This window comes from Moschus berezovskii, chromosome 5, assembly GCF_049115385.1.
Source record: "Moschus berezovskii isolate FMDL1 chromosome 5, NW_MosBer_1.0, whole genome shotgun sequence".
Classification (NCBI taxonomy): domain Eukaryota; kingdom Metazoa; phylum Chordata; class Mammalia; order Artiodactyla; family Moschidae; genus Moschus; species Moschus berezovskii.
Window position 1 is genome coordinate 64,493,881 of NC_142464.1, and position 15,397 is coordinate 64,509,277.

Below are 15,397 nucleotides of genomic sequence, written 5' to 3' on the forward strand. Positions count from 1 at the left end.
GGAGGAGGGGAGAGAGAAATGCATACATGCACTTGTGTAGTCTAAAGGGATAAAACATTTATTGATGGGACATAGGGAGTAAGAGAGATTATTGGTTATTAATCATTTTTAGCTTTGATTACAAGGTGGGCAGAAATGCCTATTTTTACCTAAAAGAAAATAAAGTAGCAACGGTTTTAGTGCATGTAATCTGAATTTCCTTGGATATGCACTAAATGAAAGATACCTCCTAGAAATTCAAGTAGGAATACCTATTAGGCAGATCACCCTGTGGATTTGAATCTTCAGGGCAAGGAACAGCCTCAATAACCAGAAAGTCTTTAGAGTACAGGTAGTAGTTGAAAATGCACAGTAACCAAGGATAAAGTCTTAGGGAACTTAGGGAATGATGGATATAGAAGGGTTCACAAAGGCAGTGAAACAAATAAGAGACAGTTATAAACAGAAAAGGGGTGAGCATTTCAGAAAGGAATGATTACCAACATTAAATACAGAAAGAGATTCAATAAAATAAGGGCCGAAAATATCAGCCGGTCTTCCAATAGGGAGGTAACTGCCTGTCCTTTAACTGAGAATTCTGTCTCTCGCATCCTCATCTGAGGTGGGCCCTTCAGAAATCAGACCCATTCTGAAAGGGAAGCTACCCTCAGACTGAAGTATTAAGGAAAAACTTCACACAAATTACAGCTTTTGAAATAGTCATTTATATGGGAAAGGTGTAAAAAAAATGCACACTGAGCTACCAATCATTCCATAATTCTGAGAAAGAACTGTGTGAGGAAAGTCATGGGAAGGGGAAACTGTCAAAAACCTATTTGGCCAAAGAAAGAGATTACATATGAAATTAGGACTTGGGAAACAAGACTGCAGGCTCACGGCAGAGGCCAGGCCCCAGGAGTCTTACATGATAGGTGTTCCGGAGTTTAGACCTTTCTCAGTAGACAAGTGAGAGACATTGGAAGGTCTTAAACAAGTGTCAAATGCATGATCCACAAAGTAAATGTAAATGCAGAACCTAATTATGCTAATTCTAATGGGAAACAAATGACAGACCTCTTGAAAAAGGTGAGTACAAACTCATTTTAAGTTAGAAATATGGGCTTGAGATTTAACCTTGTAGCATCATCACCATAATCCTTGATGAACTTCATTTTTTTTAAAAGTGAAAAGAGGCCAGAGGTCAGACAAAGCAGGCATAGATATTACCTCTGAGGATTTATAACAACAAAGCTGTGATAGGAAAATTTGACATTTCTATTCATCTGGGAAGCAATCAGAAAGTTCTAAGACAACTACATTGGATGGCATCAGTCTGTTTGGGCTAATTCAGACAGGACATCCTCTCTGCTACAGAACAAGCTTTACTGCTTAATCAGTTACCAGAAGATGTCTACCAGAAGCAAGATTTGGGCCACAGAATGGACAATTCTTAGGACACAAGGTGTTTATAAGACAAGAGGTTGTGTTTATTATGGTGGTTGGATTAGCTGGAGGGGTTGTTCTTTCCTTCTATTCAAACTGGACATTTAGATCAGGGCAGAAAAACATTAGTGCAATTTACTCATGCACAGATAAAGAACTCCAGAAGTGACCTACTGAAATATTCCTATGAAGTGATATGGTTACCAGAGTATGGTTAATGTGATTGTTAGCTTACCACCAGTAGGATATTCCTAATCTCAAAGGCTAACTGGAAACCAGAAGCAGTTGTGTATATGGATGCCTGTGTATCTCTGGTACCCTTCCTCCTGTCTTCATCCCCTTATCAGCATGTGTATGTGCCATATGTTCTTCTATACTTCTTCTATGCACTGACTCATTGAATCCTCAGAACAACCCTGATAGGTCAGTTCTATGATTATGTACTCCTTTCCTGTTACCCTGTTCATGGGTACAAGATGGTTGATGGACTTTACCAACGTCACATAAGTACTCAGCATCAGAGCTGGAAGTAAAACCCAAGCAGTCAAATAGGGAAGGTACCCTTTTATATACTTCACAACCTCCCTGTCTGTGCCTGATATATGCTTGAAGCATGTATGTCCATTGTTTAAATGTACCAGGGTACAGCAGAGGTCGTGCCTTCAAATACATATATGCACAATAAATGAGAGACAGTTCAGGTGAAACTATTATTTTTTAAAACCATAAAGTTGTTTCCTGATGAAGAATTACCCAAACTGATGGCATTCAGCATCCACAGAAAATAGAAATATGCACCAGGACTCCTTTCATTTAAAATAAATGTTTCAGCCTTGAAGAAACATTTTTAAACTATGCATGCTAGGCATTTATGGAACAAAGGATCTTCAAAATTCCTCAATACTAACCCATAAAATTAAATATAAACAGATAATACAGAGTTTCTAGTAAACCGTATCAACCGCTTTCTTTTTAAAACTCAAACACTGTCAACAAATCAAGGTAAGATACCAAGGGGAAATAATACAGTTGAGGGGAGAAAACAGAAAACAAAATCAGGATGCTATTATTCAGCTCTACACTTAGGTTTAACAAGAGCTATCAATCTTTCCTTTCATGAACACTAAATTGGGGGGAAAAAGAAAAATACAGATCAGTCTTCATAACCAGAGGCTAGAAGAACTCCAAATCCTGAAAATCTGAACTGACAATCTGAAGCCTCTATAACTCTCTGAAGGACTTGCATGCATTTTATTCCTTGACTTTTTTCTTTGTTTTTAATCAGTCTGCTCTGTGGCCATCCTGACAAGTCCTGATGGAGTGATGCAGTCCAGATGCTTGCTGTTCAGAGGCAAAGGTGACAACCACACTTTAATCTGTAAATCTTTCCAAATAATTCAATTTTTTCATAACGCTGGTGCTCAACAGGAGTACCTCTGTTGCAGAATCTTTATGGAAAGAGAAAAAAGAAAAAAAATCCAAAACCCACCAAAACTCTCTGTTTCTTGTTAATTCAATGTTTTTTTCTGTGTTTTTAAGTAGGCTCTTCCCACACAAAATGTGTTTTGTGTCAGCACTTTTATATTTTTATATGCAGGTCAAAAAATAGTAACTAATAATTATAAATAGGGTTTAATCTTTAAAAACTGTGAATTTCTATATCATACACCTATAAAACTTATACAATACCATATAGAAACTATACTTCAATAAAAATTTTTTATGTATATATAAAGTCATCTGTGCTTTTACACTGGCAGTAATGTGATTAGAGCAATGCCCATTTATTCAACAAATATTTGCCCATGATTAGTTATGTGTGGACACTGTATTAGGCACCAGAGATTTGATGATGCTGAATAAGCCAGAGAATGCTGATGCCTGAATGAGCTTTCACTCCAGAAGGAGGGAGAAACAAATCACACAAGGATCCAGTTCATGCAATGAGAGCCACACGGAAATAAGCAGCACACTATGAGAGAAAGCCGCCAGCAGTGGGCCCACACTTTAGGTGGCTGCCACAGAGGTCTCTCCGACCAGATGGCCCTGAACTGATACCCTAGAGAAGCTGTCAGGCTGAGGAAAGTGTGATCCCTGCAACGTGAACAGCAACTGCAAAGGTCCGGAGGGGGCATGTTGCAGGAACAGCCAGGAAACCAGTGTGGCCAGGCAGGCAGGATAGGAAGGAAGGACATAAGATGAAGAGGGAAAGCACGAGAAGGTCTTTTAGGTCAGATAAGGAAAAGGGTTATATCCTGCAATGGGAAGCCACTAAATGTACTTGAACGATGGAAATGCATTATCTGATGTACATTTTCAACAATCACTATGTCTGTTTGGGGGAATGGTTTGGAGGGAAGCCAGGGAAGATATTAACCAGTAAACAGATATGGGCTAGGGAAGAGGGTATTACAGCCCAGGCAGGACAAGACGGTGACTGGGGTTCAGATGATGCTAGTGAAGATGGAGAGCAGCCAACTGATTCATGGTCTATCCGAGTTAAAATGACAGACCTTGCTGATATATGGGATGGAAGAAATGAAGACTATCAAAGAATACCTTGCTGTTAGATTATTAGATTGTTTTCCAATGAAATCATTTCTGTGTGCTCCATAGTCAAAGTATATATCACTTAAAACAGAATGTTCCAAAATGAGAAAACATCCCTAATTAAATTACGAATATGGAGAATGCACTGGTTTCTGTTTTTTGAAATAAATTTCAACAACAACAAAATCCATAGTTAACTTATCTTTTATAAAAGGAAAAATGATGTAGTTACAAATTTGAAACATCAATTCAGTTCTCAAGTGATTAAGAAAAGCAATATATTTCAAGAAAACAGTAAAATGAATTGATACATTTATAAATATTATAACCAGAATTGTCAAAACATAACTAAAAGCTTATTTTTAGCCTGCAGAATACTTATGATATATTAAGAAGCTTTAGGAAGAAAAGCTCATATTTCAGATTTCCTTCCTATTTCATCTTGTATAAGTGGTTAGAAGGGTAGATTAATATATTCTGCAATTTAGAAGAAAAATTCTAGAAAACTTGTACACTTCTTAACAAGTACATTAATTGCCCTGTTATTCAATTATTTTAATAATTGCTATCATCATTTCACAGATTGTTCTGGTACTTCTTCCCTCTTGATCACTCAACTTTCAACTATATTAAGTATTAAATACTGATAAGGAGCAATGGGAAGATGAGAAAATCTCTAAAATTCATCATTTAATATTGGTTACATTGAGAAAAGTAAGATCTGAAAATAAATTTGCTGAAAGAACAAAAAAAACACTAAACTCAAAGAATAAAGATGCTCTGCCATCTAGTGTCACCTCGTCATCACACTGACCAAAGTCAAAGTCATATAGTAACAATTATAACACAAATCAAATGTAAAACTCTGCTTCATGCTGAGTTCCTCCACTGTTCATGTGAAACCAGCATATCAACTATCTTGCAGAGCTTTTATGAGAATTACAATGAACATACAGAAAAAGCCTAAAGCAATGCCTTACACATAATACATGCTCACTAAAGGCGAGCTACTGTTTACAGGTTTTGGTTGTTGTTTAGTTACTAAGTTCTGTATGAATCTTGGTGACCCCATGGACTGCTGGCCAGAGTCCTCCATCCATGGGATTTGCCAGGCAAGAAAAATGGAGTGGGTTGCCATTTCCTTCTCCAGCGGATCTTTCAAACCCAGGGATTGAACCCATGTCTCCTACATTGGTAGGCAGATTATTTACTACTGAGCCAGTAGGAAAGGCCAAAAATCTAATAAAGTATAGTTTGCTGCTGCTAAGTCACTTCAGTCGTGTCCGACTCTCTGTGACCCCATAGACGGAAGCCCACCAGGCTCCCACGTCCCTGGGATTCTCCAGGCAAGAACACTGGAGTGGGTTGCCATTTCCTTCCCAGTATAATTCTGCTAAAGGTTATAATTTTCTTTTTCTGGACAAATAAAGCCTTTAATTGAAATAATCACTTCAAATGTATGAAGATCAGGATTAACACTCTAAAGTGAGTTTTTCATCCTATTCGTCCTCTGATCAAATAATATGGTTGCATTTTACCACTAGGGAATTAATACCTGTCCTCCAAGTCTCTGAAGTCCACCATCAATTGGCCGGAAAACTGAATCTCTAATTCTTTCTGTTCTAGTTAAGACAGAGCGCATTATATTTTTCCTGACTACAGTCCTAATATTAGTTTGAATGTATATAACATTAGCCTGTGTCTTACTCATTTTTATTTTCCTAATGCCCAGCACATGCCCAACACAAGGAGTGAAATGGATAAATACCTACTATGATTCTGCTAAGATCAATGCCACAAACATACAACAGGTTGTTAAATCAATTAATTCGTATAATGTTTTGGAAACCATGCTTAAGTTTTATTTTACTTACACAGACACACACAATTACAAAGAGAAAAAACTCAACTACTTGAGACCACTTAGTATGCTGACAGAATATAAACCAAAGACTTGTCCACTCTTCCTACATGTTGACATTTATCTATATTATCTCCCCAGCTGGGGGGTCTATCCCGAAGGGAAGGGGCTGAGTTTCACATTTCTTTGGAATAACTCTTAAATCCTGAAGCAGAATTGGTAGTCTCTGAGGTAGCTGTCAGAGAATTCTGCTGAGAATTCTCTCAGCATTCTGAACCAGTAGTAAATCTTTGCTGCAGTGCATGAAATAATATCTGTGCCTGGAAGCATTTATAAATCCTCAAAAAATAAATATTTCTCTACTGCAAGATCAAATCTAACATCTCAAGGGGAAAAATATCAAAACTTAAACCTAATTGTTTTGATAATGAAATAAAATTTTATCAGATGACAAAATCTAAAAGGAGCAGAAAAGATACCTTCAAGCAGTTTTTTTTCTGAAGAGAGTTTAGAAGCACCAGCAGGAGCCTGATACAAAAAGTCACAAAGGAACGTAGACTGGGAGGACTCTTGATTTAATCCACCTTCAGAATATATGTCATGTTGAGGGAAATCTAGAAAAATTACAAAAATACCACATCTGAAATGTAAACAATTTTCCCTTGGCTTATGAATATGTTGGTGAGTTCTGAGGTAGAAGAAAAACTACTTCAAATATACTGCAGAATAAAGATACAGAAACATTTATTTTGCTTTGCATAAAATCTGCAAATAAGCACTTTGGTTGTGTTTATTATTCATACATGAAAACTGGATTTAATTTTAGTGAAAATGATTACATGGGATTAACTATTTTAATCTTCCATTTAGATGATTAAAGACAAATAAAAGACTGACTTCCTAAACTTTTCATTGAAAGGAAATTAAACATGGGTCTTAATAAGCATCTTCTGTCTTTCTGACAATTATATTTTCTTTTCATTCTAATGGTGTTTCTGATTTGAGAAATTTACAGATTTGCACTGCAGTCCTTTTAAGGATCTATCAGGAGAGACCAGGCTAATGAAGACATGAGAGGGACTAACCTGAGAATTTATTATGGTAGAGAAATTCCATCTGCAGACTCTGCCCTGCCTTCTTGGCCAGCAGATAGGGGGTGCTGTGCTCAGGATCACCTGTTGCACACATGACGTCTGCTCCACTGAACAGCAAAGCCATTGTTTCCAGAACATCTGGCTTCACCACAGCAGCACACAGAGCCTGGTCAATAAAAGAAAATACAACTTCTAAGTGAAGAAGATAGAATTCTAGCAATTAAAATGCAAGAAAGTCTGCCAATTCATTTATGAGATGAAGTTTGCATTTCTTTTTAACAAAGATATCTAATAATTATTACGCCCTGAACTAACCAACAGGTAACAAAGGCCTGGTTTACATGAATTTAAATTTCAACAGAAGATCACCAAATGTCTATTCATTGTTTTATTGCGGTGATGTTCCAAATCTTCAAATTCATTATATCTGCCATGGAAGATATTTTCTGTATTTTACATATTATGATAATGGCAATGCTCAGAAATGTCAAAATACTTCAAATGCAATAATGAAGTATCCACTAAATATTTTGTTTGCATGAATGTTTCTGCATGCATGCTAAGTCGCTTCAATTGTGTCCAACTCTGCAACCCTATGGACTGAAGCCCACCAGGCTCCTCTGTCCATGGGATTTACCAGGCAAGAATACTGGAGTGGGTCGCCATGCCTTTCTCCAGGGAATCTTCCCAACCCAGGCATCAAACCCACATCTCCTGCAGCACTTGTTTTGTGGTGGATTCTTCACTGCTGAGTCACCAGGGAAAACATCAGTCTTGGCAATCATTTTTTGGATATGATATCAAAAGCACAAGTATCAAAAGTAAAAATCAATTAAGTGGAAATATAGCAAACTAAAAAGCTTCTGCATAGCAAAAAAATCAACAAAATGAAAAGTTAACCCACAGCATAAGGGAAAATATATTCAAACAATATACTGCATAAGGGATAGCAACCAAAACATACAAATAACACATCAACTCAATTAGAAAGAGACAATCCAATTTAAAAAATGGGTAGAGGACCTAAATATACAGTTTTCCAATGAGGACATTGACAGAGCCAACAATTTTTAAGCAGTATCTCCTCAATAAAGTAATTTTTAAAAATTATTCACTGATGTTAAGAGTACCATTTTTAAGAAGCCCAATGTGGTAGTAAATCCTAACAGACAGATATCCCTACATATCTTGAAGAAGAAAGAAACAGCTAGTAATTAAAGTCAAGCTTATCTAATATCTTAGCTCAGGGTATCTATATGGTGTGGCAGAAAAAAATCTCCTTTGGGGTCATCAGTATTTACCCTTTAACAAGATTCCTGTCATTATCAAAAAGAGATAATCCATTGGGGGGAAAATATGCCTTAGTTCTCCAATCTTGCCAGTTACTTCCCCAAATCCACAACTTATTATTTATGTACTTATTTTTTATGGGCCTCCGGTGCATAGAACTAGATTAATTATAACCCTTGGTTATGCCCTGTTATCATTATTCCATGCATGTCTAGTATAAATGGTCAGTTATTTTCATAGAAATTAGCATCCATGAAAATATAACCCTAAACAAAACTAAATGACTTAGTAATAACCTATATATGACTGCCTACCTCTGTCCCATCTCTCTGACTCTCCCCTACCTTAAGTATAGATTCTGCATCTTGCATTTATTGTACATCATTGCTTCAAAATCAATTGGTGGCCTCACTTTACTAATACCAAAGATGTATAAAGAAGCAAGAACCTAATTTATGGTAACTAAACCAATAGATGGGGAAACAGTGGAAACAATGTCAGACTTTATTTTTTGGGGCTCCAAAAATAACTGACGATGCTGATTGCAGCCATGAAATTAAAAGACGCTTACTCCTTGGAAGGAAAGTTATGACCAACCTAGATAGCATATTAAAAAGCAGAGACATTACTTTGCCAACAAAGGTCCATCTAGTCAAGCCTATGGTTTTTCCAGTGGTCATATTTGAATGTGAGAGTTGGACTGTGAAGAAAGCTGAGCGCCAAAGAATTGATGCTTTTGAACTGTGGTGCTGGAGAAGACTCTTGAGAGTCCCTTGGACTGCAAGGAGATCCAACCAGTCCATTCTAAAGGAGATCAATCCTGGGTGTTCACTGGAAGGACTGATGCTGAAGCTGAAGCTCCAGTACTTTGGCCACCTCATGAGAAGAGCTGACTCACTGGAAAAGACTCTGATGCTGGGAGGGATTGGGGGCAGGAGGAGAAGGAGACAACAGAGAATAAGATGGCTGGATGGCATCACCAACTCGATGGAGGCGAGTTTGAGTGAACTCCAGGGGTTGGTGATGGACAGGGAGGCCTGGCGTGCTGTGATTCATGGGATCACAGAGTTGGACACGACTGAGCGACTGAACTGAACTGAAACCAATAGAAGAGAAATATAAAACAACTGTATAAATCTTATAATTTCTAGAGAAGATTTGAAAAGGTCTTCATTTTCCAAAATTTTCATCATAATGCTGTTTACTTGGGGATGCTTATCCAATAAGCACTGAGACTGAATGCATTCTAAAGAACCAAGAACCAGGAAAGCATCCTCTGGGCAATAAAAGCATATGTTTTAAATATCTAAACGTAGAAGAACCTTCTGACACACAGGAAACTGAAGCAGTTGATTTGTTTTAAAAAAGGAGGGCAAGATGTTAAACAAATTCTTTGCTAAAAGAGCAATATAGAATGGTCACAAGAAGACCTAGAATCACTGAGTCAAAGGCAGAGGACACCTGCAATCAATGGCACTAAACAAACTACTGTTTGAAACAATAAACTGAGTAAATGAAGTTTCATTTTGCTGACACCAAGTCAGCAGCATACTAGCTGAAGTTATGTTCAGTCCCTAATATGGGGAAAGTTGTTCAAGTTTTAATTGGGGTGGGTGTACATCAGATAGAAACTTCAGTGAGGGAGGAAAAGTTTACTTGATAACGAATCCTCAAGTGAAATGAAGGGAAAAGATCTAAGGCGCAATGTTACAAAAGGCAATAAATTTAAACAATAATTTTATGAAACAGCAAAATATTTTTTTAAACTTTTTTTCAAAACCCTTGGCACACACTTAAATAGACCTTAACATCCATGTCTTTTGTTACATTTCATTGGTTACCTTATTTAATTCTTCCTTGGTAAGAGACGCCAAAAGGGTTTTTCTGAATCTTCCTTCTTTGTACTTTTGAGTGATAAAATTTTTTCTCTTTTCTACTGAAGAGTCCATGTGTAATTCTTCATCTTTTTGAAGATTACCAGCCCAAAAGTCATTAGCTCTTTTGTTTCCAATGACAATAAAAAGCTGCATTATCAAAGAATAACAATTCAAACAATATATTTGAATCTGCAGAAAACTGAACCACATGACAAATTAAAGCACAGCTTAGTGTAAAATGTGCAAAAATACAAAAAAGACCCAATTTTTTTCTGGAAGATGGAGTGTGAAAGCAGACAATATTTCTATTTAAACAGCCTAGCTGCTGTTAATAATGGTAAAAGATTAGCTAGAAAAGAAACTGCAAGCAACACAAATGGCAGCAAAAGCATTATTACTTTTTTGAAGCCAGCTCACATTGAGACAGGTTCATTTAAAATGGCTGAGTAGGTGGGCTACTATGGTTGAGTGTTACCGACACTCGAGCACAGAACAGATGTGGGAGACAGCAAGTTAGACAAGATCGCAGTTAATGACAGAGTATGGCCGAGATAAAGAACAGTCAATTTTGCCAAATGTTTTCATTCACCGTTCTGATATTTTATCCATGCTGGGTTAAAAAGAAAGTAAATTCTGGCTTTAAAAAGAGCTGCCAAGTCTTTTAAAGTAGTTACTACCATTAAAGCTCCTTGCATTTTTTATTTTTAAAATAACCACCTTATTTAGGAAGCATTCTGAAAGTTAAGGTAGAAAATTACCACTCTACAATAGGCGATAAGCCATTTTTTATACTGTGCTGAGACCTTGATCAGAGAAATCCTAAAGTAACCTCACCCCGCCACCAACTGCACATTTCCTCCCAGATTCTGGCTGATCACACCACAGTCAAGTCAGACTCACCTCAATGAGTTCATTGCTCCAAATGCTGGCATCCATTTTCAGACTTCTAACCTTGGAATCTTTTGGTCCTAAAGATCTATGTTGCCCTGTAGACCAAAAAATTGTAATTCTCTTTGAATTTCTATGTACATGTATTTTACCATAAAAAAGTACATATGTATATATACATGGCAATCTGTATTAACATTAAAACACATGGACATCACCTGATGGTCAACACCAAAATCAGATTGATTATATTCTTTGCAACCAAAGATGGAGAAGCAAAAACAAGATCTGGAACTGACTGTGGCTCAGATCATCCACTCCTTATTGCAAAATTCAGACTTAAATTGAAGAAAATGGGGAAAACCACAAGACCATTCAGGTATAAATCAAATTCCTTATGATTACACAGTGGAGGTAAGGAACAGATTCAAGGGATTAGATCTGATAGACAGAGTACCTGAAGAATTATAGATTGAGGTTCGTAACACTGTACAGGAGCCAACGATCAAAATCTGCCAAAGAAGAAGAAGTGCAAGAAGGCCAAGTGGTTTCCTAAGGAGGCTTTACAATAGCAGAGAAAAGAATAGAAGCTAAAGGCAAGGAAGAAACAGAAAGATATACCCCACTGAATGCAGAGTTCCAGAGAATAAAAAGGGGAGATAGGTAGAAAGCCTTAAATGAACAATACAAAGAAATAGAGGAAAACAACAAAATGTGAAAGACTACAAATCTCAAGAAAACTGGAGACATGAAGGGAACATTTCATGAAAGAATGGGCACAATAAAAGACAGAAACAGTAAGGATCTAACAGAAAGCAGAGAGATTAAGAAGAGGTGGCAAGAATACACAGAAGAGCTACATACAAAAAAAAAAAGGTCTTAATAACCACGATGGTATCGTCACTCACCTAGAGCCAGACATCCTTGAGTGTAAAGTCAAGTGGGCCTTAGGAAGAATTACTAGGAACAAAGCTATTGGAGGCGACTGAATTTCAGCTTAGCACTTAAAATCCTAAAAGATGATGCTGTTAAAGTGCTGCACTCACTATTCCAGAAAATCAGTAGTGGCCACATGACTGGAAAAGTCAGATTTCAATCCAATCTCAAAGAAGGGCAGTGCCAAAGAATATTCAAACTACAGCACAGTTGTGTTCATTTCACATGCTAGCAAGGTTATGCTCAAAATCCTTCAAGCTATGGCAAGCCACTCCAGTACTCTTGCCTAGAAAATCCCATGGATGGAGGAGCCTGGTAGGCTGCAGTCCGTGGGGTCGCTGAGGGTCGGACACTACTGAGCGACTTCACTTTCACTTTTCACTTTCACACATTGGAGAAGGAAATGGCAACCCACTCCAGTGTTCTTGCCTGGAGAATCCCAGGGATGGGGGAGCCTGGTGGGCTTCCGTCTATGGGGTCACACAGAGTCGGACACGACTGAAGTGACTTAGCAGCAGCAGCAGCAGCAGGCTTCAGCAATAAATAAACCAAGAACTTCCAGATATACAAGTTGGATTCAGAAAAGGCAGAGGAGCCAGAGCTCAAACTATGAATATTCACTGAATCATAAAGAAAGCAAGGGAATTCCACAAAAACCTGTACTTCTGCTTCAATGAATACACTAAAGCCTTCGACTGAGTCAATCACAACAAACTGCGGAAAATTCTTCAAGAGAAGGGAATACCAGACCACATTACCTGCCTTCTGAGAAACCTGTATGCAGGTCAAGCAGCAACAGTTAGAACCGGACATGGAACAATGAACTGGTTCCAAATTGGGAAAGGAGTATGTCAAGGCTGCATATTGTCACCCTGCTTATTTAACTTATATGCAGAGTACATCATGTGAAATGCCAGGCTGGATGAAGCTCAAGGTAAAATCAAGATTGCCAGGAGAAATATCAGTAACCTCAGATATGCAGATAACACCACCCTAGTGGCAGAACGTGAAGAGGAACTAAAGAGCTTCTTGATGAAGGTGAAAGAGGAGAGTGAAAAAGACTTAAAACTTAAACTCAACATTCAGAAAACTAAGATTATGGCATCCAATCCCATCACTTCATGGCAAATAGATGGGGAAAAAATGGAAACAGTGACAGACTTCATTTTATTGGGCTTCAAATCACTGCAGATGGTGACTGCTGCCATGAAGACACTTGCTCCTTGGAAGAAAAACCATGGCAAACCTAGATAGTGTATTAAAAACCAAGATATCACTTTGCCAACAAAGGTCCATATAGTCAAATCTATGGTTTTTCCAGTAGTCATGTACGGATGTGAGAGTCTGACTGAAAAGAAGGCTAAGTGCCAAAGGATTGATGCTTTTGAGCTATGCTGCTGGAGAAGACTCTTGAGAGTCCCTTGGACAGGAAGGAGAATCAAACCAGTCAATCCTAAAGGAAATCAACCCTGTATCGTCACTGGAAGGACTGATGTGAAGCTGAAGCTCCAATACTTTGGCCCCCTGATGCGAAGAGCTGACTCATTGGAAAATACCATGATGCTGGGAAAGACTGAAAGCCAGAAGAAGGGGGGAACAGAGGATAAGATGGTTGGATAGCATCACCAACTTAATGGATACGAGTTTAAGCAAACACCAGGATCTAGTGAAGGACAGGGAATGTTGACATGCCGCCAAATATGGGGTAGCAAAGATTTGGACATAACTAGGTGACTGAACAACAACAGGAAATATATATATGTCTGGATTAATATATCTTTTCAACTTAAACTATTACCTACTTTTTTATACCACAGCAGTGGAAGCAGTCAACAGAAATCATAACCAACAATAAGAAAGATTATGGAAATCACCTTCTCAGTCGTATCCAAGTCTTAGTGACCCACAGACTATAGCCCACCAAGCTCCTTTGTCCATGGGGATTCTCCAGGCAAGAATACTGGAGTGGGTTGCCATGCTCTCCTCAAGAGTATCTTCCCAACCTAGAGATCACACCCAAGTTTCCCCACTGCAGGTGAATTCTTTACCATCTGAGCCACCAGGGAAGCCCATGAATAATGGAGTGGGTAACCTATCCCTTTTCCAGGGGATCTTCCTGACCCAGGAATTGAACTGGGGTTTCCTGCACTGCAGGCTAGGTTCTTTACCAGCTGAGCTACCAGGAAGCCCTTTAAAAGTGTGTATTCATGTATGTGTGTTTATGTGTGTACATGTATGTATGTGTATACACATATAATTTTTCTATTGTTTGGTAACTGACTATAAATTGTAAATCACTGAAAACATTTTATAATGGGTCTGTGTAAATTACATATATGTGAATACAGATATCATCCCTTACTCTTAAAAAAAAAGACTAGCAACATACTAGCTAATGAATGTATACTTAAAAAACCTAAAGTGGATTCTTTATTCTACTATTATACCTGGAAGAGAGTAACAGCCCAGCATTCTAGTATCATCAATTTAATTCTCCTGTATAAATCATCATTCAGACTTTACTGGGCATCCAGGCCTATGTCAGACTCTTTCTAAGCTGAGAATGAGAAAAGAACACAAATCATCATCTTTGGTCTTAAGGATCTTCTGCCTAACGATCATGAGAAAGTTCATTCTCTCTTTACATTAGGTAGGTTCCTTTCCTTCCTTCTCTGAGAAGAAAATTACTCAGAGCACCAGGCCCTAGAATTCCCATGGCAAGACCTGGCATAGGTTTGCACTTACAGAGACTACAAAAAGCGAATATCAAAAGGAGTAAAGCTCAAAGGCAGGCAGGAAGAAAGGATGCTGGAGTAGCCTAAGATTCTGAGTCGAGGCAGCAGGAAAAGAAGTGAAGTGGAGAACAGATTTAGAGATACTTAGAAGGTAAAACCTGGATGGAATCTGGTGGGCTTTAAGGAAAGGGGAAGAGTCAAGAGGGACTCTCAGGTTTTAGGCGTGAGTGAAGGACAGAGTGGATCACTTCTGATCAAGATTTTTAATATAGGAAAATATCCAGTTTGATGTAGTGAGCTGGGAAGCAATGAGAACTCCATACTATCATGTTCATTTTGAGGTATCTTAAGCAAATCCAAGTGGAGACCCTAGCAGGAGATACAGGAGTATGGTTTCCAACAGAGTAAAAAACATCTGCTTAAAAAGACTGTTGGATTCAAATGATAAATAACATCACTCAGGAATATCAGAATGAAAGACATCTGAGGATACAACCCAAGGCAACACACATGTTCTAGGAGCAGGCAAAGGGTGACTAGAATAGCAAGAGCACACTAAGAGAAAATGGCCTGCTGGAAGTTGAAGAAGGATGGGAAGTCACGGAGAAGTAGACGGGTCAAGAGCATCAAATACTCCAGAGTGCAATGAAGACAGGAACTGACCACACAGAAACAGAGGTAAAATACACTGGTAAATGTGGTGAAAATATTTTTATTGGAGGTGAGGCAGATGAAGACTGATTA

The 15,397-nt window shown here is 38.1% G+C and overlaps 1 protein-coding gene across 6 annotated transcripts in view; it reads right to left on the bottom strand.

Annotated features, from left to right (window-relative positions):
* ARAP2 (ArfGAP with RhoGAP domain, ankyrin repeat and PH domain 2) overlaps positions 1 to 15,397 on the bottom strand; it is a 355,345-nt gene that overhangs the window by 259,073 nt on the left and 80,875 nt on the right. For all 6 annotated transcript variants that reach the window (XR_008687007.2, XM_055434098.2, XM_055434096.2 and 3 more), the window contains exons 12-15: positions 10,995 to 11,080; positions 10,059 to 10,241; positions 6,919 to 7,093; positions 6,313 to 6,447 (exon numbers count right to left, since the gene is read on the bottom strand). Coding sequence is in view for 5 of the 6 variants with exons in the window: in XM_055434098.2 (XP_055290073.2) it covers positions 6,313 to 6,447; positions 6,919 to 7,093; positions 10,059 to 10,241; positions 10,995 to 11,080 (579 nt within the window). In the remaining variant the exon portion in view is untranslated. The remainder of the gene's footprint in view (positions 1 to 6,312; positions 6,448 to 6,918; positions 7,094 to 10,058; positions 10,242 to 10,994; positions 11,081 to 15,397) is intronic.